The sequence below is a fragment of the Mastomys coucha genome, unplaced genomic scaffold (assembly GCF_008632895.1).
Source record: "Mastomys coucha isolate ucsf_1 unplaced genomic scaffold, UCSF_Mcou_1 pScaffold16, whole genome shotgun sequence".
Taxonomy (NCBI): domain Eukaryota; kingdom Metazoa; phylum Chordata; class Mammalia; order Rodentia; family Muridae; genus Mastomys; species Mastomys coucha.
This window is the reverse complement of record NW_022196898.1, coordinates 46,136,117-46,163,965: the sequence shown is the minus strand read 5'-3', so window position 1 is coordinate 46,163,965 and position 27,849 is coordinate 46,136,117. Positions and strand designations below refer to the sequence as shown.

General features: G+C 45.0%; 1 protein-coding gene across 2 annotated transcripts in view; it reads right to left on the bottom strand.

Annotated features, from left to right (window-relative positions):
• Positions 1-2,783: 2,783 nt before the first annotated feature.
• The window catches only part of Znf697 (zinc finger protein 697), a 33,521-nt gene continuing 8,455 nt past the window's right edge, over positions 2,784-27,849 (bottom strand). For both annotated transcript variants that reach the window (XM_031374962.1, XM_031374961.1), the window contains exons 2-3: positions 9,290-9,565; positions 2,784-7,515 (exon numbers count right to left, since the gene is read on the bottom strand). In XM_031374962.1, coding sequence (XP_031230822.1) covers positions 6,056-7,515; positions 9,290-9,530 — 1,701 coding nt within the window. In that variant the 5' untranslated portion in view covers positions 9,531-9,565 and the 3' untranslated portion in view covers positions 2,784-6,055. The remainder of the gene's footprint in view (positions 7,516-9,289; positions 9,566-27,849) is intronic.

Here is a 27,849-nt window from a genome sequence, read left to right as displayed (position 1 = left end):
AGATTCTTAGCAATGTCAAAGAAGTCTTGCTCAAGACACCTGCTACTTGCCGGCAAAAGCCTACCCTGCTCACCCCAATAAACTGATATCCAGATTTAGATAATGAAATCACAAAAATCTCTATATGGTTAAAAGCATGCTTAGGCTCAACTCATCAAACTGGAGAATTCCATAGTGTGCAGACAAAGTAGGTCTAGACTATTCAGAGGCTGCCCCATCAGCACTGAACAACTCCTACCTGACCCCAGGGAAAACCAAAACAATTTACTGGGTTTGTTTTTCAGTATCCAAACTGGTATTGAGGTCGACCTCAAATTCATGATCCTCCCAAGTGCTGAGATGACAAGTATATGCCACCACACCTAACTAGTCTTGCTGCCTGCCCTCCACTAAGAGGCTCAGTTGGTACAGTGCTAGCTTAGCCTATTTGAAGCCTTAGGCTTGATCACCAGCACCATTTAAAACCAGGGCTGATAGTACTATCACTGTGTGATAATACAATTGCTCTAATCCCAGCACTTGGGAGCTAGAGGCCAGAAGGATTAGTAGTTCAAGGTCATTCAAGGTCATCCTTTACTAGGATTATCTATGCTAAAGCCCTCTGTGGGTTTGATTTCATTTTCTTGAGCTGCTCCTGGGATCAGCAGCTGCTCTGGTTAATGTTTCAAGCTGAGTCAGGCTTGGTGACAAACACAGGCTCTCTGTTTCCTCTTTGGCTTTCCATGGCCCTGCTGAGTAGGGAAAGGCCTCTGGGTTGTCCAAACAAGGTGACTATGAATATAAGAAGATAAGGTGATAAATTCTCATAATTCTACTTCTGCCTTGAAGATCTCTTCCTTGGGAACTGAGTTGGTGATTTCATGTGGCTAGGACCAGACCAGCTAGGACATTTCAGCAAAAGTTTAGTCTGGCTGGTGAGTTCCCTTGGGTGTTCCCAGCCATCATTAATACACATTATTGTCAACTAAGGCAAAGGAAACTTTGTTATGACATTCAGGGGTGCATATTATAGTCTCTTCCCTTCTCAGTAACTAGTGTTTTCTTGAACCTTTCCTCAAACCCCTCCCACTACCATACCCACACTGGTAAGAGCGAAGACAGTTCTTTGGGGATGGAGACCAGTGCTGAACGTGAAAACATTGCCAGTAGTCCAAAGGCATCTCAGCCTCGATGTGCTGCATGGAATCACTGCTAAGTATGTGCAAACTATCTAAACCTCAGCCATGAACCAGTCCCAGGGTGACCGGAGATCTACCTAGTGTCCTAATGCAGGAGTCAGCAACTTCAGCAAATGCAAGTGTGCATAAGCTGAAGCCATCGGGAGATCACATCATGAATGAGCTCCAGGCATCCAATACTGGTGGGATTTGAGTTTGCCTTGATCTAATTGAAAACATGCCCTGAGCCTTCCCGCTTGAAAAAAATGAGTGTACCTTGTTTTTTGTTTTTGGTTTTTTGTTTTGTTTTGTTTTGTTTTTTCATCTTTCAGGAGACCACAGTTGAGAGGCTCTGGAGATTTTAAGATGATGGACATTTTCAAAATGTTTGAATTACTTAGTCTTTAAAATTATACTGTTTTATACTGTGATGTTAATACACTCTTGGAAACAGAATAAACTGTTTTAAATGTTTTCAATGCATCTCTGTGTCAAGAACAAGAGATCAGTTGTTCTCGTTAGCTTTTTTCTATTTGAAACAAGGTAGTTACCTGGGAAGAGGGAACTTTGACTGAGAAAATGCCTGTACAAGATTGTCCAGTGGGCAAGTCTGTTAGTTTTTTGATAAAGGATTTGCTGGTGTACTGTCTGGTTTTATGTGCCAACTTGACACAGGCTGGAGTTATCACAGAGAAGGGAGCTTCAGTTAGGGAAGTGTCTCCATGAGATCCAGCTGTGGGGCATTTTCTCAGTTAGTGATAAAGGGGGTAGGGCCCCTTGTGGGTGGTGCCATCCCTGGGCTGGAAGTCTTGGGTTCTATGAGAGAGCAGGCTGAGCAAGCCAGGAGAAGGAAGCCGGCAAGAAACATCTCCCCATGGCCTCTGCATCAGCTCCTGCTTCCTGATCTGCTTAGGTTCCAGTCCTGACTTCCTCTGGTCATCAACAGCAATGTGGAAGTAAGCTGAGTAGACCCTTTCCTTCCCAACTTGCTTGTTGGTCATGATGTTTGTGCAGGAATAGAAACCCTGACTCAGACAGATGGGTAAGAGACCAGCTAGGATGGTGTCATCCTAAGGCAGGTGTTCTGAGTTATAAAGACACTCAGAGCAAGCCCCAGGGAGCAAGCAGGTAACCAACACTCCTCCATGGTGGGCATCTGCTTTCAGTTCCCACCTCTAGGTTCTCACCCTGATTTCCTTTCATGAGGAGCTATGATTAAAACAAGGAAGTCATGTAAATCCTTCCCTCCCAAAGTTCTGTTTGGCCATGGGGTTTTATCACAACCACAGAAAGCAAGGTAGGACATGCATGTGTGCATACATACATATACAGATTGAGAGAATCAGTGATTTTGAATCAGTGTCTTACTCCATAGACCAGGCTAGCCTCACACTAGTCTTCATCCCATAGCAGCCCCTTGTAGCATGCCCACTACACCCCCACTAGACTGTACTTTTAAAAGATAGTAAATATTTTAGGATTATGGCCCTTGTGATTTCTGTCACAATTATGCAGCTGTGCATGAAAGTCTCCACAGTCAGTTTCTGTGAACAATATAGGTGAAACTGCATTCCAGTAAAATCTCACTTACAGAGAGTCAAATGTATGACACATAATAAAGAAGGATGATATGATAAAAGACTGGTAGGAATTTAATGACAAATAGCTCATATTGGTTGCTAGATGACAGGATGCTGTCCAAGGAACCACCATTAAATAAAACAACCTGAAAACAGGGCAGTTCTCACATATACAAGTACACTCACAGAATCTGGTACTCTTGGGATCATTAAATCACTTACTACTTTAACAAACAGATGTAAAATATCGCTAAAATGAAAAGTGTGCACAAACATCAGAAACACAGTTCAGATTGTCTATGAACATTGGTTTATATATATATATATATATAATTTTTTTTAATTTTCACATATATGTACAGTCTCTAGACTGTAAAAGAGACCACGTGGCTCAAAGGATTAACTGCTCACCTTCTCCTTCTGCCTCAGAACTAAATCATTTAAGCTCATAAACTTCTTCAAGTTTTGCTTATTAAAGACAGCAAATGAAGCTGGCTTTTGACCAAACTTCCCCAGGAAATAAATAGTACAAATGCCTCCAACTCAATAATGAGTTGGATCAAGGAATCTTTAACATTTCAAGCATGAACCACAGTCACAAGAATATCCTGAAGAAATGCTAGTCTTCTAAGACAGAAGACAAGAACTAACCACCTGGGCACACGGAATTTCATGTAATGCAGTCATGTTCCCTGAAGAAGAGAATAGAATCACATTTTAAATACACCATTTGAGTACTCATTGGTGGCTGGACAGTTTCGTCTCCTGAGGGGTTTGGCTCAGATAAGGAATAACACAGTAGCTGAATTTCTTATCCACGGCAATAGAGAGAACAAGACAGAGAAGTCCACAGGTTTCTACTGCCATTACTTCACACCATCTTGGCTATCCAAAACCCACCAAACCCACTCTCTACAGCTGCTGTTCCGTAAAACACTTGATAATGGCTATGCTGTGTGTAGTAAGGAGGCAAAAGGCCAAAACAAAACAAAAAAAAAACATAAATTGGTTATAAAATATATGAAGAATCAAAATGTGGATTAGATTTCATTGGCACACACTTGAGAGAACTTAAAACAGGGCAGAGGTAGATGTGCATTTAAAAAAGAAAAAAAAAAAAGCTAGTTGTGTTGGGGTTGCCTGTAATCCCAGCATTCCGGATGCAGACGCAGGTGGAGCTCTGTGAGTTCAAGGCCAGCCTGCTCTACATAGTGAGTTCCAGGACAGCCAGGGCTATGTAAAGAAACCTTAGAGAGAAGGGGAAGGTGTCAGGGAGGGAGAGAGAGAAAATAAAGATTGCCTACAAATTGGCTGTGTTATTTTAAGTGGGTGTCATACACTGGGCATCTAGACACCAAGAGTCAGAATAAATAGGGGGCACAGACTGCATGTGTGAGTCTTCTCTAAAGAAAACTGGAAGAGAATTAGTGGTTTTCAAAACTAGTCCTAGTGTATCCATTTTCAGCTTGAACAACAGTAAACAGATTAAGTGGACAAGGTCAGCAGGTAATATACAAAAGTCTGGATGTTCTCCAGATTTCTTTTTTAGTGTTCTTAAAATGAAAAAAGAAAAATGCTTCCCTAGAGTCCCCAGAGAAGCTCATTAAGAAAATACAAATGATCAAGTATAAATCTCTAGCATTCACAGAAACTTGGCTAAAACTGTAAAAACAATTGTATAGTTTCCCCACCTCGCTTTCAACTGTGTCCAACAGTTGGAGATTCCCATGAATAATCTAGGGTAATAAATGTTAGTGAAGAAAACTTTACTGCCTGCCACAACACTGACCTCTAAAGGCTAATCTAGGAGAGGGATTTTCAGAGTAGGTAACCAAAATCTATACAAGTCATTCGACTACAGCTCTCTACTAGAAATAGAAGATAGTGAGAACACTGGAATCAGGAGACAAAGGCCAGCTTTGTCAATAAGGACACCTTTGGTCCTTCTAGGCTTTAATTTTTCTATCAAGTGCAAGGATGCTCAGTCTTCTTGCTTTATTATATAAATGAGAGCACATCAGTCATCCTAGCAACCGAGCTTGAGAACTCAAAAGGTCAGGCTCCACCATGCGTGGTCCTCAGCCTTTCTCTCAAAGGCTGTTACCACACTCCTACCCCAGACTTTCCCCCAAATCACAGTTTGCAATACTGCTTTACCTCACAGGCATGTGAGAACCACTAACAGTCCTTTAAAAGCATGAAGCACTCTGTTAAATACAAAAGTGCTATTTTGGCATCACATATAACTGGAAAACATTCACTGTTTGTGCTATTGGGCAACTTTGCATTTCCACCTCTCTGACTGTGCCCTCCATGCGTACATCCGTGCCTCTTATATATGGGAGTAAAAAGGGGAGAAGGGACAAAACTGTTCGGATCACATCTCTCCTTAATTTGTGCATAAGCTGGGGGTTCCTGGGGTCAGGGCACACACATGTAAATGAAGGCATCCCATCCTGTGCACTCAGCTTTCCTATTCTACACAAAGCCAGCAAAACTGAGCTAGCTGGTTGGCTTTTGTAACAGTTTCTGAGGCAGCTGTTGACAGTCTACTGTTCTCCTGAAACCTACTCTCCACTTTGAACTGAGACCTGGCAGGCAGGTCCTGACTTACATAGCCGTTGGGATCATCCCTAGGCACCCCTGACCCTACAGGAAGCTTGAGCAGTTTCGAGAATTAGCGAAGAAACAGATGCAGGGTTTCCTAAGAGATCTGAGAACCAATTTATGTGACTTTCTAAACTCAAAGCTTTTCCTTTGAAGTAACTGTGCAGTTTTTCTACTCGATTTCCCCTGGATGTCTCAAAATAGCAGCTGGGGCTCTTAGAGAGGGAAGTGGACACTAAGCAACCTCTTCTATAGGGATGAGAAGGGTCGTACTAGAGGCCAAACACAGGCTTACGACACCCCGGAAGTGTGGCAGCCTTATTTCTACCCGCGTTATGCTGTACCCCTATAACTCTAAACAAATCACCTATCCCAGTTCTCACAAACGCGCGGCAACCCAAACCTCTTTACACAGCCCCAAACGCCCTTCCTCGGGGTCCTCCAAACGTCTGCTCACCCAAGCTCTTCACTCTTTGCACTGTGTATTTAAGTAAGCTATCAAGTCAAGCACATCTTCTAAGAGTTACTTCGATGGTGGAGATAGGCACCTCGAAATAACAACTCTTGTTAACCGTCCCCTTGGGGATGAGGGGGGACGACACCGAAAGTCTCCCCCAGATACTTTCAGGCTGTCCCTCCTCCCCCTTCCCCAACATCTACAGATCAGCAGCCAGAAGGCTCCCACCGCCGCCCCGTTCGGATGCCCGGCCCTTAACACAAGTGCAACTTCTGGTGCTGCGCAAGGTGCGTCTTGTAGCGGAAGCCCTTGCCGCAGCCCGCGCACTTGTGAGGCTTGTTGCCGGTGTGGATGCGCCGGTGGCGGATGAGGTGGGAGCTCTGGATGAAGCTCTTGCCGCACTCGAGGCAGGTGTAGGGCTTCTCGCCGGTGTGCGTGCGCTGGTGCTGCGTGAGCGTGGAGAAGTCGCTGAAGCGCTTCTCGCACTGGCCGCAGCCGAAGGGCTTCTCGCCGGTGTGCACGCGCAAGTGGTTGACGAGGTGCGAGTTGCGGCCGAAGCCCTTGCCACACTCGCGGCACACGTAGGGCCGCTCGCCCGAGTGCGTGCGCTTGTGCGTGAAGAGGTGCGAGCTCACGCTGAAGGTCTCGCCGCACTCGGAGCACATGTAGGGCTTCTCGCCCGTGTGCACCCGCTGGTGCTTCACCAGGTCCGAGCGCCAGCTGAAGCGCTTGCCGCACTCGCCGCAGCCATGTGGCTTCTCGCCGGTGTGGATGCGCTGGTGGTTGGCCAGATGCGAGCGGCGCACGAAACCCTTGCCGCACTCCCCGCACGCGAAGGGCCGCAGCGCCACCGCCGAGCCCGCTGAGCCCGCCGGGCCCGCCAAGCCCGCCGCCGCATGCGCACGCCGGTGGCTGAGCAAGTGAGAGCTGAGGCTGAAGGCTTCGCCGCACTCCGGGCACGGGTAGGGCTTCTCGCCCGTGTGCAGGCGCCGGTGCTTGAGCAGGTCGGCGCGCCAGCTGAAGCTCTTGCCGCAGTCAGCGCACAGGTTGGGCCGCTCGCCCGTGTGCAGCCGCAGGTGGTTGGTCAGGTAGGTGTTGCGGCTGAAGCCTTTGCCACACTCCCCGCAGCGGAAGGGCTTCTCGCGAGGGGGCCGGGCCAGCGTGGGCCCCGCCCCGAAGCCGCCGGCCACGCCCACGCCCATCCTTCCCACCACTCCTCCGCAGTCGCCAGCCAGACGGAAGGGCTCCAGGCTGGCCACAGCCGCCGCCTCCGCCAGTCGGTGGATGCGCTGGTGCTGCAGGAATGCGGCGCCCGGGCTAAAGCTCTCCCCACAGTCTGGGCAGATGGTGGGCGCGTCCATGATGCTGGCCATCAGGCTGTCGAGTTCCCCGAAGTCCATGGCCATGGGGTGATGGAGCCGGTGGAAGCGGCGGTGAGCAGGCTTGCCACCCCGGTGTCGACCGCCCAGGGAGAGGTGACGCCTCCAGGGAAGCACCGGAGTAGGCAATGGCTCTTCCTCCTCTATCAAGCGGTTCTCCCCAGCGCTTTCCTCTTCTTCGTCTTCCTCCTGCTCCTCCTCGTCTTCCTCTCCTCGCGGACTCCGGGATATGCTATCGGATTCTGACAGTCCTGGGAACAGCGCCATGTCAGCCACACCAGGCTGGTCGTCCTCTCCCTCACGGAGGATAACTCCTTCCTCACTCAGCAGCCCCTCTGCAACAGACAAGTTAGCAGTGGGGTCAACTAGGCCTGATGTGCAAAGGTTATGCTCGGGGAACAGTCCTACGAGGCGTGTGAGCCAAAGCAGTAACGCCCCTCCCCCAGCCTCCTTACCTCACCAACCTTTTACTCCAGCCTTTTCCCTACCAGTTTCCTCCTTTACAGACTAAAGGACAGTGCACTCTACCCCACTACCAACTCTTCTGGCAGACCCCGCCTACTAGATACCCTAGGCTCTGCTCAGCTGAGTAGCCTGAAGCCTGACAATGGCCAGGTTTATACCAGACAGGAGTATGTCTCCAGAAGGAAAAAAAGAGTCAGGGCGGGGGCAGGGTTTGATTTATTTTCTCAACCATAGTTTCTAGAGTTAGCGCCTCAAAACGCAAGTCATGTTAGTCACGAAAAGTAAGAGACCAGCAGGTCATCAGGTCCCGGGCAGATCCTAAAACAAAAAATCAAAACCATTTGGTCAGTCTGAGAATAACTTAAGAGCACGTCCAACCTTTGACACTGCAACACTGTGTTGTCATCTACAAAGTTTGTGCTCCAAAAGCAGTCAAGTCTTAAAAAAAAAAAAAAAAAAAAGAAAAAAGAAAAAAAATTAGAACTGGTCTCTACAGCACTGGTTCTCAACCTTCCTGATACTGCAACGCTTTAATATAGTTCATGTTGTGTGACCTCCAACCCTAAAATTATTTCCCTTGCTACTTCATAACTGTAATTCTGCTACTGTTATGAATTGTAATGTAAATATCTGTGTTTTCCAAGGGTCTCAGGCTAATCCCTGTGAGAGGGTCATTAGACACCCCCAAAGGGATCTGGACCCACAGGTTGAGAACCACTGGGCTACACTTATGTACATGCACTATGATCTAATTTTGGTGCCCAGAACCTATAAAATGGACCTCCTCTTCTTTTCTCTATCTTTTGTTTGGTGGGGGAAGAGGTCATAAGGGTAGGAGAATAAACATGGAAGGACTAAGAAGTGACTGTGACAGAAACAAGGAAGTAGCTAGAGACCCAGAATTTGCTTCCAAGTCAGAAATGGAAGGGTGGAAACCAGGAACTTGGGCACTTGGGTAATCAGCCTCATAAACACAGATCACTTCACCACCAAATTTGCTTCTAGAGAAGGAAATGATGATTTAACTAGAAATATCAATGTACTTCACCCAGCACTGTGCTAAGTCACTCTTAAATTAAATATATCTATATTTATATTCATCTATTATGTATGAATGTGAGTTTGTGTGTGCCAAGCACATGCAGGTACCTGCAGAGATGAGGACATTAGATCCCCTGGAACTGATTCCAGGTAATTATGAGCAGGATGACATGGGTGCTTAGAACCGAACTCAGGTCTTCTGCAAGAGTAGTAGGCACTCTTACACACTGAGCCATCTCTCTGGGGTCCTAAGTCACTGTTTAAATCCAATGCATGTTACTCCCCCCATACCTGTGAGACAGGCCCTCATACTGCCTGTTCTTCCACTGTAGTGTGGTCATGAGTGATCATGTGAAGCAAGGAGCAGCACCCATGAGTGGCCCTTTACTCATACTTACCAGTGTGGCCTCCATGGTGAATGGTATTAAAGGAATGAATACTCACAGCACCAACTTTAGGAGAGCCAAGTCAGTTGAGAGTCCTGCTCAATGGCCTCTAGAGGGCCCACCCCTAGGTCCCTAGGATGCTGGCCCTGGTGGTATGCAGATGGAATCCAATATAAATGTGAGTTCTGCTACCTCAGAGGATACTCAATCTTCTCACCTGAACAAACGGTGGACACTATGTCCTTCTCTTGTGAGTCTCCTCTTAGATCATCATCCTGTGGGTTGGAGTCCACGTCCTGCTCCAAGTGGCCTCCCTCTTCCGTGTCCCGTGGATTAGAGCCCATTCCTCTTTCTTCTGGGTCCCCTTCACGGTCCTCAGAGTTCTCAAGGTCAGATCCCATGCCTCTGTCTTCAGAAGTCTGGTTTTCACACACACCCTGATTATCTTCCTGTTCCATCCAGCAAGCGAAGGGCAGAGGAGGTAAACAAGTCTCTGCTCAGACAAAACACAGAGAAAGAAAGGTTAGTCTATAAACCTGGATGCAAGCTTTTATTATATGTGGTCCTGATTTCCCCATCCAACAGCAAGTCAACTCACTATCACACGCACGCCTCAGATAAACAACTGTGTAAAGTAGGACATTTGGGTAGGGGAGGAACAATGGTCACATCCTGAGACCACATGCCAACACTCATGGGACCAAAACTAGATCAGTTCAATCTATGAAGTAAATAAGGAAATAAAAAGTACACATAAGTGTACATTTATGACTTAACATTGATGTAAACATTGGTTTTGTTTGTTCCTTTCATTTCTACTTTAATCCAGTACAGGGGGATTGAACCTAGGACCAAAAGCACTCTACTGCTGAGTTATTATCTCCAGCTACTTAGTTATTATTTTGGAACAAGGTCTTGCTAAGTTACCCAAGCTGGCCTTGAACTCATTCTGTAGCCCAGATAGATCTTGAACTTTCTGTCTTCTGCATCCGTCTCCTGAGTAGCTAAGATTCTAGGACTGTGACAGTTTTCTCCCAATTATTTAAAAACATTTCCTGTTTATTTATCTTTCTGACTCTGTGTTTGCCATGGACACATTTAGCACACATGGAACTACACAGGTCATGTCCACCTAGCCACACACTGAATATGGGGTTTGAACTTTCAACCTTCTTGGTATAAAACACCAGCAATTCTCTTGCCAGTGGCTTGGGAGTTGAAAAGACTATCATGACATGTTAAACCCTAGACCACTCTGCATACCTCTAAACACTGTCCCCAGAAGAGGAAAAAACCTCTTCAATAGATGAAAAAAAAAAACCTTAAGGCTAAAAAAGTAAGAAAGAAAGAAGAAAAGTCCTAATAACAATTCACTCTAGCCCATGAAACTTCTAGTGTAGACAGGAAGCCACTTTTGCTATCCTTTGCGTCCTCCATCTTGGGAAGCCTGCCCTCCTGAAGTCTGAAACATTCTTACAAGTATTTAGCTAATTAGCGGAGACCCTTTGTGGAGTCAGGGAAAGTACGCTCTGCAGTCGAGAATAACAAACATCAATATGGCAACTTCTTATCTAAGACTCCGGTCTTCCAAGGCACATTCGGCCTGGCTTTGTGGCAAGGCTCTGATGTATCTTTAGAAGAAGAAAACAAAGATGATTGAAATTGTGGCAGGCTTGCTGGAAGCAAGAGGCAGATGCTAGGGCCTGCTGTGTTACAAGCCACATACACAGTCTGAAATGTATTCAGTGTGGTATGTCAGTTAGAGATGAACTTGAAAAGGAACATGTATCAGGGACTACTGGTAATCCACCCACAAAAAAAAAAAAAAAAAAAAAAAAAAAAAACAACACCATCAGATTCTGAAGCCCTCTGTGGATGTCCGGTTTGCATCTGAAGTGCAAAGCATGCCCTGTAAACACTGGGAAACTGAGCCAAAAATAATTAGTTGCTGCCATCCGTCATGCTTGCAGCTTGGCTCAAGGAAGGAAAGGCACATCCAGGTCAAGGATCTTGGTCTTTGGTTTGAAGGACACCACTGTCTATGCAATCCCTGAGAGGACTGCAAGAATAAAGCTGTAGACTTGCTCCCTTGCATGGGAAGAAGAGAAGGCAGCAATGACTGGAGAGGCAGCGCAGGTACATCTTGATAGGGTACTTGCCCAGTATGCAAACCCTGAGTTGAGTCCCAGGCACTGCACAGAACCAGATGTACTCATGTGTAACTGTGATCCCCAGCACTCAGGAGGTGGAGGCAGGAGGATCAGAATCTCAAACAGTGAGTCAGAGGACCTGTCTCAAAATCAGAAAATGCTAAAATATAAAGAGCAAAGAAAAGTATAGTGAACAAGGATGTCCCATCCTTGGCAAGGATCTTTCCATCCTCTGCCCAGGCCTTCCTTGTCGTGAAAAGCAGGAGTTATGCATTGAGAAGATCCCTCCCCAGGGTCAGGCAGGCCCAAGGGAAGCCAACTAGCCTCTCAATGGTTCAGTCTCATCAACGGAAAGAGGGTAGTGCTACTTAACCTTTCTCACGGGAAGGGCATCAGAAGGAAACTAAAAAGCACTCGGAAAAACATCAGAGAGTGGTTGGTGCTCTGAGCTTCCCTGCGGTAAATTTCTGCAGTGTTCCTCTATGCACACCTCTCGAAGATACAGCGGCTGCTCTACGATCTGAGCAGACCCACCACCCCAACAGTGTCTCCGATCTTTCTGCATGGTGATGATATACTCACTCCTTTGAGTGTAAAGACGGAGCCCTTCCCTTAAATGCCCTTGGGAAGCTGTTGCGTCTGAACTTAGTACATCAAAAGCATCATGCAGGGCAGGTGGGTTCCTTTGGAAGATGGACTGTCCACCATGCCAAATTTCAAAGGAAGAAAGGGATATTAGTGGTGGAACTTCTCAGAGGTGAATTCCACATGAGACTTCTGCCCCCCAGACACATTGTGCATCACTCTTTTGCCTTCTGGTGGTTAGACTCAACAGTCAGATACATTCTTTGCATCTGCACTGTAATACAGCGCACCTGAAGGTGGTGGTGGGGGATGGGGCTCATGCAAGAAGAGGTTTGCAAATATGGCTTATTGGTGTGCTAGTGGGGGAAGGGTTTAAGAGAGGTTTCTGACTGGCTGACTGCAGTAAGAGAAAAGGGGTGTATCCTAAAACTAAACCAGCAAAGTCAACACCCATCTCCCTGAAGGGTGAAGCATGGTGGTCCAACCTGGCAAGAAAGGAGCACAGCTCTACCGCTGAGACCTTTAAATGACAGCTTCTTGGAGAGCAAGAAGCAGAAGACGCTCTGGTTGGTGACTTCCCGTGCAGCCAGAGATCAGACCAAATGCAGGAGTTCTGTTTCTCTAACTTCAAAGAGAGCTATGGTCTGAGCTCCCCTACTGAAGCTGGCATCTGAATTCACAGGACTGCCACACTGAATTATGGGGGGGGGGGGCTCTGAGCTCCAAAAGGAATCCTTCTTCATCCTCACCACAAGGGGAGGGAGGATTAAGGAGGAGCTGGAAAGGAGAAGAGCCCCTATCATCCAAATTGAGAATGTTAACGGATTTGTTTTAAAATGCCTTATGTTCACAGGAGACTTGAAGTCTATACCTGCTCCTTCCCCCGAGCCCCCCAAACACACACAGACCTGCCATGACACAGACTCAATCCCACTCACATCATCCCATCCTGGATTGTAAGCAGCTATCAGGCAATGATGGAAGCTATTTAGAGGTAAGGATAGATGTTCAAGATACGTTACTTAATAAAAAGCTACAGCTGGCTTTTAAAATATTGTATTTTCATTAATACAGACACAGTAGCATGTAGGTTAACACATGTATACACAGGCTCAGAAAGGAAGGTCAGGAGCTCATCATTAAAATATTAACCATCTCTGGGTCACTTCTTGGAGGCTTCAGGCTGTTAATGCTTATCTCACCAAAACCCAATGATATAGACTATGTCCAACTTCACAATCCAGAAACGAGAACAGAATTGATTTGTTCTGCAAGACCCTGCACATACAAAGTGGACCAAGATCTAGCCCTTCTTCTCAGACAGTTGCTGGTTCTTTGGGAGGTCTTCGCCATTTTTGTATGCATTTGCATGTCCGACTGTAAACATGTAATATTTTTTAACCCGGCCTTTATTTTTAGTATGATTAAATACGTTCATGAAAAACCTGAGGTTATTCTAGAAGCAACAAAAACCACAAGCAAAGCAGCTGGGGTTTTGTCACTCCTGAGGACTTAACTTTCAGATGTGCTATCAACTCACTACAGGGGTAACTGCAGGTGTCAGCCGACAGACACTCAGCCATTGTTCCACCTTTCCTACTCATTCTCAAAAAGTAGCAACATTTTTCCGGAGGGAGGGGAGTGCTCAGCCAGGGTTGGATAATGAGTAGGCATCAGGGCAGATTGATCACTTTATAGCCAGACTGACCCATGCTTGAACTGTCTGTTCTCAACCAGCTACCTGACTTTATGTGAGCCGCATGACTTGGAGGAGGTTCTAATTCTGTGTCCGTAAAAACAAGGATGCTCCCTCCTACTTGCAGGGTCATTCTAAGAGCCTGATAAATTACCATTTGTTAAAGCTGATGACACATTAGATACAGCGTATAATTAATCACTTTATTATGAAGTTCCAGGTACTTGACTTAAACAATTGCACAGAAAACTAAAGTCACTGTCCATATCTACGTGCTCTGGGAATTCATTATGTTTCCAGCTTCAGGCAGAACTTCCCTCAGCCTTACTGCTGTTAATAAACAACTCAGCATGTGAAGACAAGAATCAAGTTGTGGGTGGTTGCTGAAAGGAGCTGGATATAGGGTGAACAGTTGGTAGTTGCTAAAATATCCATCTTAAGCACAGAACTTGGGTCTAAAGCTAACCGGAGGAGTGGGCATCACGCCCCATTCACTCACTGTTGCTAAAGGAGCACATTCCCCCAGGAAGAACAGAGAGAAGGGTTAATAGGGGAAAAGGTAGTGGTCCAGCAGGGAAAATTAACTCCACATCTAGTTCTTGGGGCTCACAGAAGCGAAGGAGCAGCAAGTGCTGATGGGACAGAGTCCCAGGTGCAGCCAGCACCACCACTTTGCTCTATGTCTGATCCCTGCTTCTAAAATTTTGAATGTGGGAGGTGGAATGCAGGTTGAGGGCAGGTGGAGGGCAGATGCAGGGCAGGTGGAGGGCAGGTGGAGGGCAGGTGGAGGGCAGGTGGAGGGCAGGTGGAGGGCAGGTGGAGGACAGGTGGAGGGCAGGTGGAGGGCAGGTAGAGGGCAGGTGGAGAGATGGCTCAGCAGTTAAGAGCGCTGGCTGCTCTTCCAGAAGACCCAGGTTCAATTCCCAGCACACACATGGCAGCTCACTGTTGTCTGTAACTCCATTTCTAGGGGGTCTACCACAACCATATATGCAATAAAAATAAATAATTTTAAAAGAGATTGAATGTGCCCGAGTCCTTGACAATCAGGTTAGTTGGGTAATAGAGGCACTAAGTCAGTTTTACCATTGCCACCTTGTCAACCCACCACCACCTTCACACGGCCTTTCTCTTAAAGACAGAGCTGGGCACCTCTCTAACACTATTTAAATCCACATTTCTAAAATTTGTATATTTTCATGTCCTTTGTTCCTCCTCTATGGTCCCAGCTTTTTAAAGTGTTAATATCTTTAAAGTAAGTAGGAAAATGCTCAAGAGCTTAACTCATCTAAAAGATATCTGAAACTCCCAGTCAGTGCACCTGAAAGATACGGCTACAGAGTGGGGGAAATGTGATCTAGTAGCTTTGGGGTTTTTGTTGTTGTTGTTGTTGTTGTTGTTGTTGTTGTTATATGTTAACAACATGGTCTATGTCTGAGGCTGACCTTAAGCTCCATACATAGTCAAAAATAATCCTGAGTTTCTGGTCCTGAGATTAAAGGTCCTATCTGCTGGGCTTCTGCAGCACTGAGACCCAAACCCAGGAGATCAGGTATGCTTCGCAAGCTTTGACAGTTCAGTCAACTGGGGTGTATCCCTGCCCACGAAGTACCTCTATAAGAAAGGAAGAGGAGGAGAAGACTGGAGCAGAAGGGAGAGGAAGCCAGAGGACCTGGAAATCAGACTTTGACCTGGGTTTACTGACATATTTAGCCCCCTCTAGAGCTACCTGCAAACTATTCCTTTGATCAGGGTCCCACCCCTTCATAGATCAGATCTAACTTTCTATGGATGGGTAGTCAAGCCCACACCACCCTCCCGCCTCCCTGGATTTTACAGAGAGAAATGAAGGCCAGCAATAGCACCAAGTGACAAAGCACTAGCAACTCTCACCCTCCAGTGGCATCAGGGACACCCCACTGCCCTGTTGCTGTGGGACAGCTCCCATCCCGTGGAGATCAGAGACCAGCTGTGATAGTCCCAGGCTGGGAGGCAGTGTCTCATTTGATTGGACCTATGCAGCTTACTGCGCTGTTGGTCCAGTCCTTCTCCATTGATCCTACAACTATCAGGAAAGTGGGTTGCTCATTATATGTGTTAAGAATACCATGAGGCAGTGGTGGTGCATGCCTTTAGTCCCAGCACTGGGGAGGCAGAGGCAAGAGGATCTCTGTGAGCTCAAGACTAGCCTGGTCTACAGAGTGAGTCCCAAGACAGCCAGGGCTACACCAAGAAACCCTGTATTAGGAAAAACAAACAAAAAAAAAAAACAAAAACCAAAACCAAACTCTGGGCATGTGGTCCATCCCCTAGGCAGATTTAAGACTCGCCTGTATCATAGCAAATGGGGGCACCTGGCAAGAAAACCTTGCAACTCAGAAGAGGCAAGCTAAACCTGGAACCTCCTGCCCACTCCCTCAGACCTTGGGTGGACAGGAGTCATGTGCTAAGGCCACTGCCAGGTGGCAGGTGGCCAGGCCAGCAGAGCCATCTTGTCAGGAAAAGGAAGTGCTCTCTGGGCAGAAGTCCAAGAGTGGCTCCATTCAGCAGCCTCCAGACTGAAGCGCCCTTCCTGTCTCCTACTCATCTTGGGGGCCCCTTCCTTACCTCCTCAAGAGTAAGCCAGAAATCCAGCAGCAGCATCTAGAAGCTTCCTCCTGCTGCTTCCCATGGCCCTGGCCCACCACTCTCTCCCCAGGGATAGTTTGCATACAAGAGTCCAAGCAACGATACCCAATTGGGAAGAAATTGGTAAAAACAACTCCAGGCAGCTATCCAAAAGGCTGTATTCAGGACAGGCAGGGAGATCCAACTGGGGACTGCAAGGGTTAATCATTTGTCCATCTTCATCAGCAACCAAGTAAAAGAGTTAACAGTCAAATTGCTTCTTGAGGGGGGATGATCTCAGAGTCCTGCATCCTTACTGGCCAGTTCATAGGGCAATAAGTCAGACACTTTACTGGACAGGTGATGTCTCTGGTGGATAAGAAACAACAGCTTCACCACTCTCTTCCCATGTGTCACATCCAAAGAGGCCAATGGACCCTCACCTTGGCTGGCTTTCACAGACTATCCAACCCTCAATGCCAGAGTCCCGAGTGACAGACTGCTGAGCAAAGTGGACCTGAATCCCAGACAAAGAACAGTAAAACACGCCTGTGATTAAGACACTGCCACTCTCCAGACAGGAGAAGCCAGAATAATCTGGTTTCTGATCTGTAGTTACTGCCCTTTCACCTGGAGAGGGGAGCCCAAAGACAGCATTGCCAGCGGGAGGTCCTGAATTCAGTCTCTAGACACACGTTCTCACGAATGTACATGAACGAGCACACACACACACACACACACCAGACAGACAGACAGACACAGAAAAGAGCACAATGTCCTTGGGACCAGGTATTTCCTGTCCATTATCTCAGACAGGACCCCTCAGATTATGTAACCTGTCACACCTGCCAAGCCTCCACCGTGTGACCACTATGCAACTCCTTGTAGACAGAATAAGATTTAGTGAGATACAGAGACAGATCCTTAGTGAAAATTAGATTCTCTGCCTTCAAATGAGAAGCTAGACAAGCATACCATAACTCCAGCATTTGGAAGGCTGAGGCAGGAGGCCAGCCTGGACTACAGAGTGAGACCCTGACCCAAGATGAAACAGGCATAAAAGGTCAAGATGCTCATGTAGACACCCAGCCGCCCATGTGTTCTGTTTTTCTGATTAGAGTCATCTAGCTGAAGTACAAGAATACCTCGCATTTATAATTTTTCTCCCCTGAAGACTGGCATTTTACTATCTGCTTTTTGAGTTTTATCATTTCTTATTTCATAACAGAAACCCTAGGCTATCCTTATGCCTGCTCAGCAGCTAGCTTCTCTGTTCAATGTATTTCACAGATTCAGGGACCTTGAAAATCTCTTGAACTTTTATGAGAACAAGTAGAGGCTGAGAGAGAGCAATTGACGGGGGCTAGAGATAAACAGGCAGAATGTTAGAAGAGGTAGGTCCCAAATCTCAGTCTTCTGATTGGTCCCTACAACAATCTTTACATCCCTATAATATAAAATACCACTTAAAAACAAACAACCAGGGCCAGTTGTGGCAGCACACACCTAGGATCTTGCCGTGGGGAGCCGGGGGATTGAGATTTTAAAGCCAGTGGACATAGCAAGACACACTCCCACCACATCTTGCTAAAAAGGAGAGTTGAGATTAATCTATGACATAGCCTGGTCCTCCTAAATCCCACGCTATATTAGTCAGGGTTTTTCCAAAGGCAACAGAACCCGTAGGATGTATGTATATTTAGAAAGAGACTTATGATAAAGAGTTAGCTTAGGCAGTTCTGGAGGCTGACAGTTTCAAACTCTACCCTGGAGAGCAGACACCAAAAGCAATGCGATGGCACTCTGCTTCTTGCTCAGGAAGATCAGACTTTTGATCCAGTTAGGCTTTTAACTGACAGGAGGAAACACACCCACAGGGTAGATGCTCCTCTGCTTTACTCAAAGTCCACTGGTTTAGATGTTAACCACACCCAAACCCGCCTTCATGGACTGACTGCAAGCAAAGTACAATGGCACATATGATTGCAGATGTCATGAGGAAGCTTTGTAGGATAGCCTTAAAAAAAAAAAAACCTTATAAATTGTATGTATTTGTTTGTTCTTTCTGTATCACACACACACACACACACACACACACACATTTGGCAGCAAGCACCTTTACCCATGAGACATCTCAACAGCCCCTAAAAAAACAATCTCAGAAAAATACCCATAAATGTTTGATAATGTATCTTGCTGCCTTATGGCCCAGGCAAACTGACACAAAAAGTTAACTACCATACACACACCCTGGCTAAAAAGCAATCTCAAACAATCCCTTCACACTTCAAATTTACCCCTAAAAACATTGTTGTTGTTGTTGTTGTTGTTTTTCATGAAAATCACAATGGATTTCTTGGACACGGTTTCTGGGTCATGTGATAAAGAGGATGAGGAGGAAGACTCAGGTTGGCCTTGAAGATCCCCAGACAGGCCTGGAAGTACAACATGACAGAGGCTCAGTAGAAAAATATGGCCAGCTTGGGCTACATAGTGAGTGCCAGGCTAGCCAGGTCCAAGGAGCAAGACTCTGTTACAAAACTAACAAACATTCTCAAAGTGGGGGGTGGGGAGAAGCTTTCTAGACACAAGTAGGATATACACAGCAGAAAGAGACACAGTTAATAACTGATCTTGCTTAAGGAAGAAGAGATTCGGAATGCAGGGGGGGTGTGTCTGATGAGCCGTGCTCATAAACAGCCTTGTTCTGGACGTACTGATGGGAAGGGGGGGGTGGTGGTCTGTATTAAGGTTTCTGGGTGGGGCAAGTGATCTTTCCAAATCTAAATGATTCTGTGATCCTGTTTCTGCTGAAATGAGTAGCCCTGAAAGAAATGTTCTTCAGAGCGAAGAAGAAGAAGAGGGGAGTGTGAGCCAAAGAGTTGAAAGCAGACACTCTGTCACCCAGCTTCCCACGTAGATTCAACAGGAAAAACCGCCATTCCTTTCTCTGCCCAAAATAACTGCCTGGTGTTACTGATGAGGAATGGCTGGCATGTTCCGCTCGGAGTATCTCAGCTGGATAAGTGACACCTCTGTGTGTAACCAGCCAGGGTGGGGTCCAACGAGTGGGAAGCAGGGGAAACTGCAAAACTACCTGATAGCTAAGTGTTCCTGCCTCATCGAGTCTCAAAACTCTGCAGCTAGATTGATTTAAAGTAAAACAAAGCAAAACACTTGCATACACTTGAAAACACTTTTAAAAACATAACTCACTCTTACTTCTTTAAAAATAACAGGATACACAAAACCCAGATCATAAGAAACTAAATAAGACACATGCTCTCCAGTTTGTTTACCAAGGGAACAATGACAAAAACAGCAGGAAAAAAAGAAAAAGAAAGAAAAGAAAAAGGAACGGAGGGAAGTCCAAAGGTCAGAACATAAGTAATAAATCAACCAACCTCAACATACGTCCTTACAGAACTCCAACTCAAATTAGCGTACTACAAAAGCAAGTTCTAAGCAGTTGGGTAAGGTACACAGATAGGCATTAAAAATCCAAAGCCAGCCAGGCAGTGGTGGTGCATGCCTTTAATCCCAGCATTTGGGAGGCAGAAGCAGGTGGATTTCTGAGTTCGAGGCCAGCCTGGTCTACAGAGTGAGTTCCAGGACAGCCAGGGCTACACAGAGAAGCCCTGTCTCAAAAAAAAAAAAAAAAAAAAAAAAAAAAAAAAAAAAAAAAAAAATCCAATGCAGCCTGAGCTATACAGCTTGGAGCCCTCCAAAACCAAAGCCAAAGCAAATTATGAGACAATTAAGTAATTGTCAAATTCTGATTAGCTATCTGATATCAAGAATTGTTCATCTTTATGATGCTGGTATTTGGATAAGTTCACGGAGTCTTTTATCGTCAATATATGAAATATTTTAGAGATGAGAGGATAATGTCTGGAATTTGCTTCAACACAGTTCCAATGAAGAGAGGCTTAGATGGGTACAGATGAAACAGGAAAGGCCATATATGAGCCGCTGCTAAAATGTTGTAGATCGAAGCTCATTATTCCACTCTACCTGAGTGTGTATTTGTTAGATAGAAAACCCGCTCTTACCCATAGGTCAGTGCTGCTGTCAACCTTCACCAGAGAAGCTTCTCCCTGCAGTGGGCAGTTGTTAACACAGAGACTCAATAGATTATAATGCTAAGCATGTCAAGCCCCAGCCTCCAAGGCTCAGGAAACATGGAAGACGAGGGGTAGAAAGGACGCAAGAACCATCGGAAAGCATCTTATCGTTAAAATATTTCAGAAATGGGCCATGACGGTTTGGAGAAGAGGGGGAACAATTTTAGCATTATGTTTGCCTAGTTATTTGGTGGGAGATAATAACAGCTAATCTAAATCCAGGCGGTAACAGACAAACGTGCCAGCAGCTTCAACTGGACTAGAGAAAGGGTCAAGGAAGCGTAAAGAACCCAAACACTGTCCACAAACACATATCCGAATGACCAGCAGGAGCCTAAATCCCTGCCATACCAACATTTGCTCCAATCACCCTTGCTCCACGACCCAAGGTAACCAGTGTACTTGGCTAACCACACGAGCAATCTGTGCCTTTCAGCACACGAATGTGCCTGCTTTTCACTTCCTATTCTGTGGTGTAACGGGTGCCCCCTTGGAGAAGAGAGCTGTTCCCTGAGTCCCTAACGCACTACCTCTCTAGGATACACCTAATTTACATATTTGCCCCTGGGATTTGTAGCTTTTGTTAGCTGCTTGATAGGACAATGAGTCAAATCGCATCAGTCAACTCATAATCTGCCCAGCCCATGAATCCTTTGTTAGGTACTCTCCATCCCTGTCTTAGGGAAAAGATTTAAAGTCTTGCCAAAGTCACCAACCCATTCCTAAAATCATCTACCTGCAGACAAGATCCTGGAATCCCTGGCCAAGAGGGAGAGTCTTGCTTTAATGTTTATTTTTATTATTCTTTAATTATGTATATGTGTGTGTATAGGTGTGGGTGTGGGTGTGGGGGGGGTGTGGGTGTGAGAGAGAGAGGCATGTACAGGTGCCCACAGAATCCAGAGAAAGGAGGTGGATTTCCTAAAGCTGGAGTTACAGGCAGCTGGAAGTCACCAATGCTAACATGGGAGCCCAACTCAGGTCTTCTGCAAGAACCGTAAGAGCTCTTTTGTTTGTTTGTTTTTGTTGGTTTGTTTGTTTTTTTCGAGACAGGGTTTCTCTGTGTAGCCTTGGCTGTCCTGGAACTCACTCTGTAGACCAGGCTGGCCTCGAACTCAGAAATCCACCTGCCTCTGCCTCCCAAGTGCTGGGATTAAAGGCGTGCGCCACCACAGCCCGGCTCCGTAAAGAACTCTTAACTGAACAGTCTCTCCAGCCCCTAGAAGGGGTTCATAAGAATGACACAAAACCCTCCAAGACATGAGACCATAAGCTAGAAGATGCGATGTGTCTAGATCAAGAATGCGGGTCATCTTATCTACAATGAGCAATTCCTCAGATTCAGATTCACGGTGTCTCTTTGCTTCTGTCTTAAGAGTGTCACTCTCCCTATCTGGGAGGCTCCAAAGAAGTAAGCTGGGTGACAAAGGCCGGTGACTACAGTGACATTTTGCTGAAAGAGACTATACTCATTGATAATGAGAAAGTCTGCCACATTTTATATGCTTAAGAGAGACAGAGACAGAGAGACAGAGAAACATTATTTCCCAGGGAGGAAAATGAGGCCTAACAAATATATAAGTTCTTTGTTTGAACACACAAAGGTAGTGGGTAGGCAAAGCACTTAGGCATCCAGAGTCACCTGGTCCCTTTACAATCTCTTGTGCATCTCACCCCCTATGTCATCTTCATGGTTTGATGCCCTAGCTATAGTAACCACGCTTTGTGGGCAACACCTTCCTTCTTCCTATTTCATGTTCTCTTCCAGACTTCAGCCAACTTCTTTTGTTATATTCCTGTTACCATTAGGATTAACTTGCCTCTTCAAAACTAAAAGATAACCTTAAAGGTTTCATCTGATTCTCTAAGACAGACTCCAAAAACCCAGGCTTTGGATTGTCTATAGTTTTCACTCAAGAAACAAAACATCTCGGTGACTTTTAAGTTGTTTGAATTAACTTTGACTTAAAGAAATATTATGGTCAACACTGAATAACCCTAGGTCTTCTGTGTAATTGTATGAAAGAAAAGTGGGGGTTGGAAGATGACCCCAGAGACCATAGATGTGTAGACAGTTCTGGCTATGCCATCTTCAGTTATCTTTATCCCTCTCGATACTGGTGATTGAACCTAGGGCTTCCTCTACGCTAGTCAAGGACCCCGACACTAAACTACACACACAGCCCCATCAAAAAAAAAAATTTTAATTGCTATTTCCATTCAAACTATGAACATTTCTCATTAAAAGAGGCTTCGCTGCTCCTTAACCCTGCAGTATCCTTGGCCTAAAGCAAGTCATCAAACTTCACTGCACTTCTTCCCAAAGCATCGTTCGTTTTCTTTACAAAAACAAACCTTGCAGACCGACCACTCACTGGGAAATGAAGGAACATTATCAAGAGACAGGGTCACAGCTAGCATCCCCCACCACACACTCTTCTTCCTCGGGAGCCTGGATGTTCAGGTGTGAGCTGGCTTGGCACATGGCAGCAATTTTATTTTCTGGTGCCACCATCACTGCACTGGACACACACTAGATATGCACACAAGTCACTGTAGAATCAATCCTAAAATACACTTGCCGCAGTTTGTTCTTCTGTTCAGGAACCCCTAAATGGCACTAGCAGAGACAGACTCTAAGTGCTCAGTGATTGAGATCAAGCCTCTACCTCATGCCTAGAATCCCATGAAAGGTACTTACTGTGCTGGCTCATGCCATCCTTTCCAGAACACACAAGAGATGTCCTGTTTCCTTCCCACACGTATCTGTCAGAGCTCAGCCCTCTGAAGCCAGACTGATTGTGGGAACCTAGTCTCTAACATTAACCTGGGGCAGGTTGGTAGGCAAGTTTTCTACCACTGAGCCACATCCCCAACCAGCCCTGCTGGAGCTCTCTGAGCCTCCATTTGTTTTATTTATAAAATAGGGGGAAGAAATTTAACCTATAGAATTACTGTTAATGGTTCACACAGAATTATCTCATTTATTTTTATTTCATTATGACTGAATTTGGCTTTATTTAGGGAATACTTTATTATTTCTGTAACCAAACCCACTTAGATAAGACCTCACATATTTAATAATGTGTCACCACTTACAAATGAGGAAAAACATGTTTAATGTTTCTTAGACCAGCATGGCTGCTAATTTCTATATTATGCTAACTTCACAGAGTAACCCAGCTTTCTGAGGTGCCTTCCTTCATCTTATTCTGCCTAACATTCATTAATTCATTCATAACTATGGACATATTTATAACTGACTAGGAACATAGTTCAGTGGTAGAACACTTGCCTACCAAGTAAAGAACACCTGGGGGGAGGAAGTTGATCCTCAGTGTCACTACAAAACAAAACAAATATATGTGAATGTGTCCATATAATAAATAGATAATGATTCATACCTACCTGCTGGCTCTCCCTTTCCCTGCCACCTCTCAACTAGCTGTAAGTTCTTTGGGGAAAAGTTGGGATTTATTCACTTTGGTGATTCTCCCACATGATTTCTCAAATGTTTCTTGAAACATAAAATTCTATATAATCATTTCATTACCTCCGCTTCAAAAGGAAAAAAACGAGGAAAACCAGAGACCTGGCCAAGATCATATCAAGTAAAATGGAATCATGAAAACAAGTTGTTTTTTTCAAAACAATCACGTTTGTTTGCTTGCTTGCTTCCTTGCATGTTTTTAGAGACAGACTCTCAGTATGTAGCCCTGGCTATCCTGGAATCACTCTGTAAACCAGGCTGACCTCACACTCACAGAGACCCGCCTACTTCTGCCTCAAAATCAAGTGCTGAAAATCAAGGTGTGTCACTTTGCCCAGCTAACTTGCCACTCTCAACCAGATCCAATTACCCATCAGCACCAGGAACCAAGCATGCTCAACTACTCACTGCAGAGGCAGTCATGACAGAATGGTAGTTAACTTCAAACACTGACAGAATTATCTCAAAAAGGAAGTCTGCACCACATGGTCGACAATCATCACCTCTTGCTTATATTAGATAGCCAGCATAGATTCTTCCTCTATTCTAGCTATGCAAAGGAGGAGAAAAAGAAAGAAAGGAAAGAAGGAAGAAGGAAGGAAGGGAGGAAGGAAAGAAGGAAGAAAGGAAAGGAGGGGGAAGGAAGGGAGAGAGGTAGGAAGAGAGGGAGGGAGGAAGGAAGGAAGGAAGGAAGAAGAAGATAGAAATAGAAGAAGAAGAAAGGAAAATGAAAGCGGTCCAGTGTGTTGGTGCTCTTCATGGAAAGCACCCCAGTACCCCCCAACCCTCTCAATCAGCTGCTTCTCTCTCACCGATGATGGATAGGACAAACAATAGTAGAAATCTGAAAATGGACCAGAAGAGACCAAAATTCAACCTTTCAAGGATAATAATGAGAGTAAAGAAGATGCTGGACAAGGAGGAGGAGGGCAGCATGCAAACATCAAGAGGCACCTGCGTGTAATGTTAAGAGCGTCTATGTGAAGGGAAGTGATTCTCTGACAGGCGTTTCGTTTTCCTTACTACAACTAGAAAGGTATAGATTCCCTAATTTCTCACGTTCCTGTGTCCAATCATCAACCACAAAAATCCCTTTCCTAAGGGTCTAGAGTTAAGTTCTAATGCCAGAGGTGCCTAACTTTCACAGATGTTGATGTTAGCGGTGATTGATCAGGGCAGCAACCACACACTCTTAAAGAAGTGTGAAGTGATTACAGGGCACAGGAAGTGGTGACCATAAATAACCAACAAACCACCAACTCAATCAATAAAGCCAAGTGCCTATTGGGAAGGAGGGAGATGGAAATACAAGGGTCCTATAGTTATCCATCAGCTGTTTACAATCCATTGGCTTTGTTCTTCTTGTTCCTCCTCCTCCTCCTCCTCCTCCTTCTCCCTCTTCTTTAATTGTGTCTGACCATTTTGCCTGCATGTGTATGTGTGTACCATGCACTTGCATGTACCCTCTCAGACCAGAATAGGGTACTGTATACCTGGAAATTGCAGTCACACTGTGAGCTAACATGAATTGAAGTTGGGTCCTCTACAAGAACACACTAAGTACTCTTAATTGCTAAGTAATCCTTCCAGGTTGTCATTTAAAGAATCAAAAATAAGCACGAGACAGGTATTTCTCCAAGACTGGCTCGTGGTTTTGTCTCCTGTTTCTAGGATAAAGCAAGTTTTATATCTGTCACCCGCACACCCCCAGAGAAGAAAACAGACAGTGACTGTTCAGATATAAATATTGACATGGGCACAGATATATCAAAACAATGAGATAAGCATAGACTTGGAGAAAATATTTGCAAAAATGTATCTGATAACGCACTACCACCCAAAATCAATCTTACTAGTCAACAATAGGTCTGAGGAGATAGCTCCATCAATAACATTCTTGTTACACAAACACAGGACCTGGGTTTAGTGCCCAGCTCCACATAAAACACCCAGGAGCTGGAATGCTCCCATAATTACAACATTCCTGAGGCAGACACCAGGATAGTTTTCTGCTGAAAGAAGACATTCCCCAGCTTCTCCTGTGGACTACACAAGCCATTTTCACCCCGGAAGGAATCCTATCCCATCTTCCTCTGTGGGCATTTAGGCTATCGATGATGCCCCTGGCAAGGAAGAAACTTGGTCCAGCCTAAGGTCAGATCAAGCCTCCCTTTATTTACACTTACCATCATTCTATAGCTGCCTCTTAATAATGTAACATATGATTACATTATTATGTGCAATATACTTTGGTGTAACGTGGTAAAAGGACCAGGGTCTCAGAGTCTGCACCACATGTAAAGTGCCTCAAACCACAGAGAGGCATATAACAATCACTCTACCCTCAATGTCTCCAGAACTGATTTACAGGGATGCTGTGAAAAGAAGAACTTTGTTCCTAAGCCTACCATCTGATTGGCATGTGACTAGTTCAGTTGGCCCTAGCTCTGTACTCTGGCATTCAATTCTTCCTCCTAGCACAAGCTAATTCCAGGGTCTATACTCTAACCATCCACATTCCCTCATTAGAGGATGATGCCAGATAATCTGTCATCAAACTCAAAGCCTGGGAAAGTTATACAGAATATTCTAGAGGTAGGTTTTATATCTGTAGAGTCAACAAGTGATTCTATTAAGTGATAGTCCAAGCTTTTAGATCCTTCAGAAGGAGATGATTAGTGGTTCTCAACCTTCCTAATGCTGCGACCCTTTAATACAGTTCCTCATGTTGCAGTGACCCCCCCACCATAAAATTAATTTATTGCTACTTCATAACTGTTATTTTGCTAATGTTATGAATTGTAACATGAATATGTGCTATGCAGTCTCTGTGGCTTTGGGACCTGGAGGTTGAGAACCACTGACTTAGATGAAGGAGAGTCTCTCCAACCTGGGTTTGCCTGTAGTGCTTTGAGAATATAATCTAGTCTGTACCCAGACAGAGAGCTCCGGGGCCATAGCCCACCAACTGAAGTCTACAAGGAGTATACAGGCCTTGACAGTAGAGTTTGTAGATGTTTTCCAAGAAATTCCAAAAGTCAGTATCAGTTAAGGCTCACCTAATTTAGTTATCTTGCTTTACAACAAACCAACCTATTTTTTTAAATAAATCATGTTAAGAAATATGCTTATTGGAATTGACTGGAGCGAGTTGGGTCGACCGGAGCAAGCAGAGGTCCTAAAATTCAATTCCCAACAACCACATGAAGGCTCACAACCATCTGTACAGCTACAGTGTACTCATATATATAAAATAAATAAATAAATTTTTTTTAAAAAAAAAAAAAGAAATATGCTTATTGCTGTCAGTATGTGGTGACCTAGAGATCTATCCATCAGCAGACAGAGTAAAGAGCTGGCTTTAGCCCACTTTGTTAATTCAGTCTGTGATGTAAATTATTTATTACAGATCTGACATGACCAGCGGCTTTCATGTTTCATCCATTGGCTGAGTGTATGGAATAAGAAGGTAGAGATTTTTTTTTTTTTTTGGTTTTTTCGAGACAGGGTTTCTCTGTATAGCCCTGGCTGTCCTGGAACTCACTCTGGAGACCAGGCTGGCCTCGAACTCAGAAATCCGCCTGCCTCTGCCTCCCAAGTGCTGGGATTAAAGGCGGGCGCCACCACCGCCCGGCGAAGGTAGAGATTTTTAACAGCTCTAGTAACAGTTTTAGAAATCTTTGTAAAATTTGCACTTACCGACATGGCTGTCACAGACTAGGGTAGCTGAGGGTGTTCGGGGTTCTAAAGAAGTGCCTACTGCAGAGAAAGCAAGGTAGACACTCTCTTAGGAGGATGTTTAAAGTGGAAACTAAAAATCATTTCTTTGGGGGAAATACAACTTACAATTAAATTGTCTCTTGGAATATAGGTATAGCAATTTTATGTTAAGAAAAATATGTATTGTCATATTTTCAAATACTAGAGATGATCATTTAAGGGAACATTCCCAGTTTTTAAAATTTACCTTATCAAATGGTTTTTAACCAAATATCTTTTTTTTTACTTAAGATACTGTTTTTGTTCATTCAAAATAGCTGGTATTGTTAATATTTAAAGCACGAGTACAACGTTCATCACATATAAAAGCAAGGAGCACCGGGCGGTGGTGGCGCACGCCTTTAA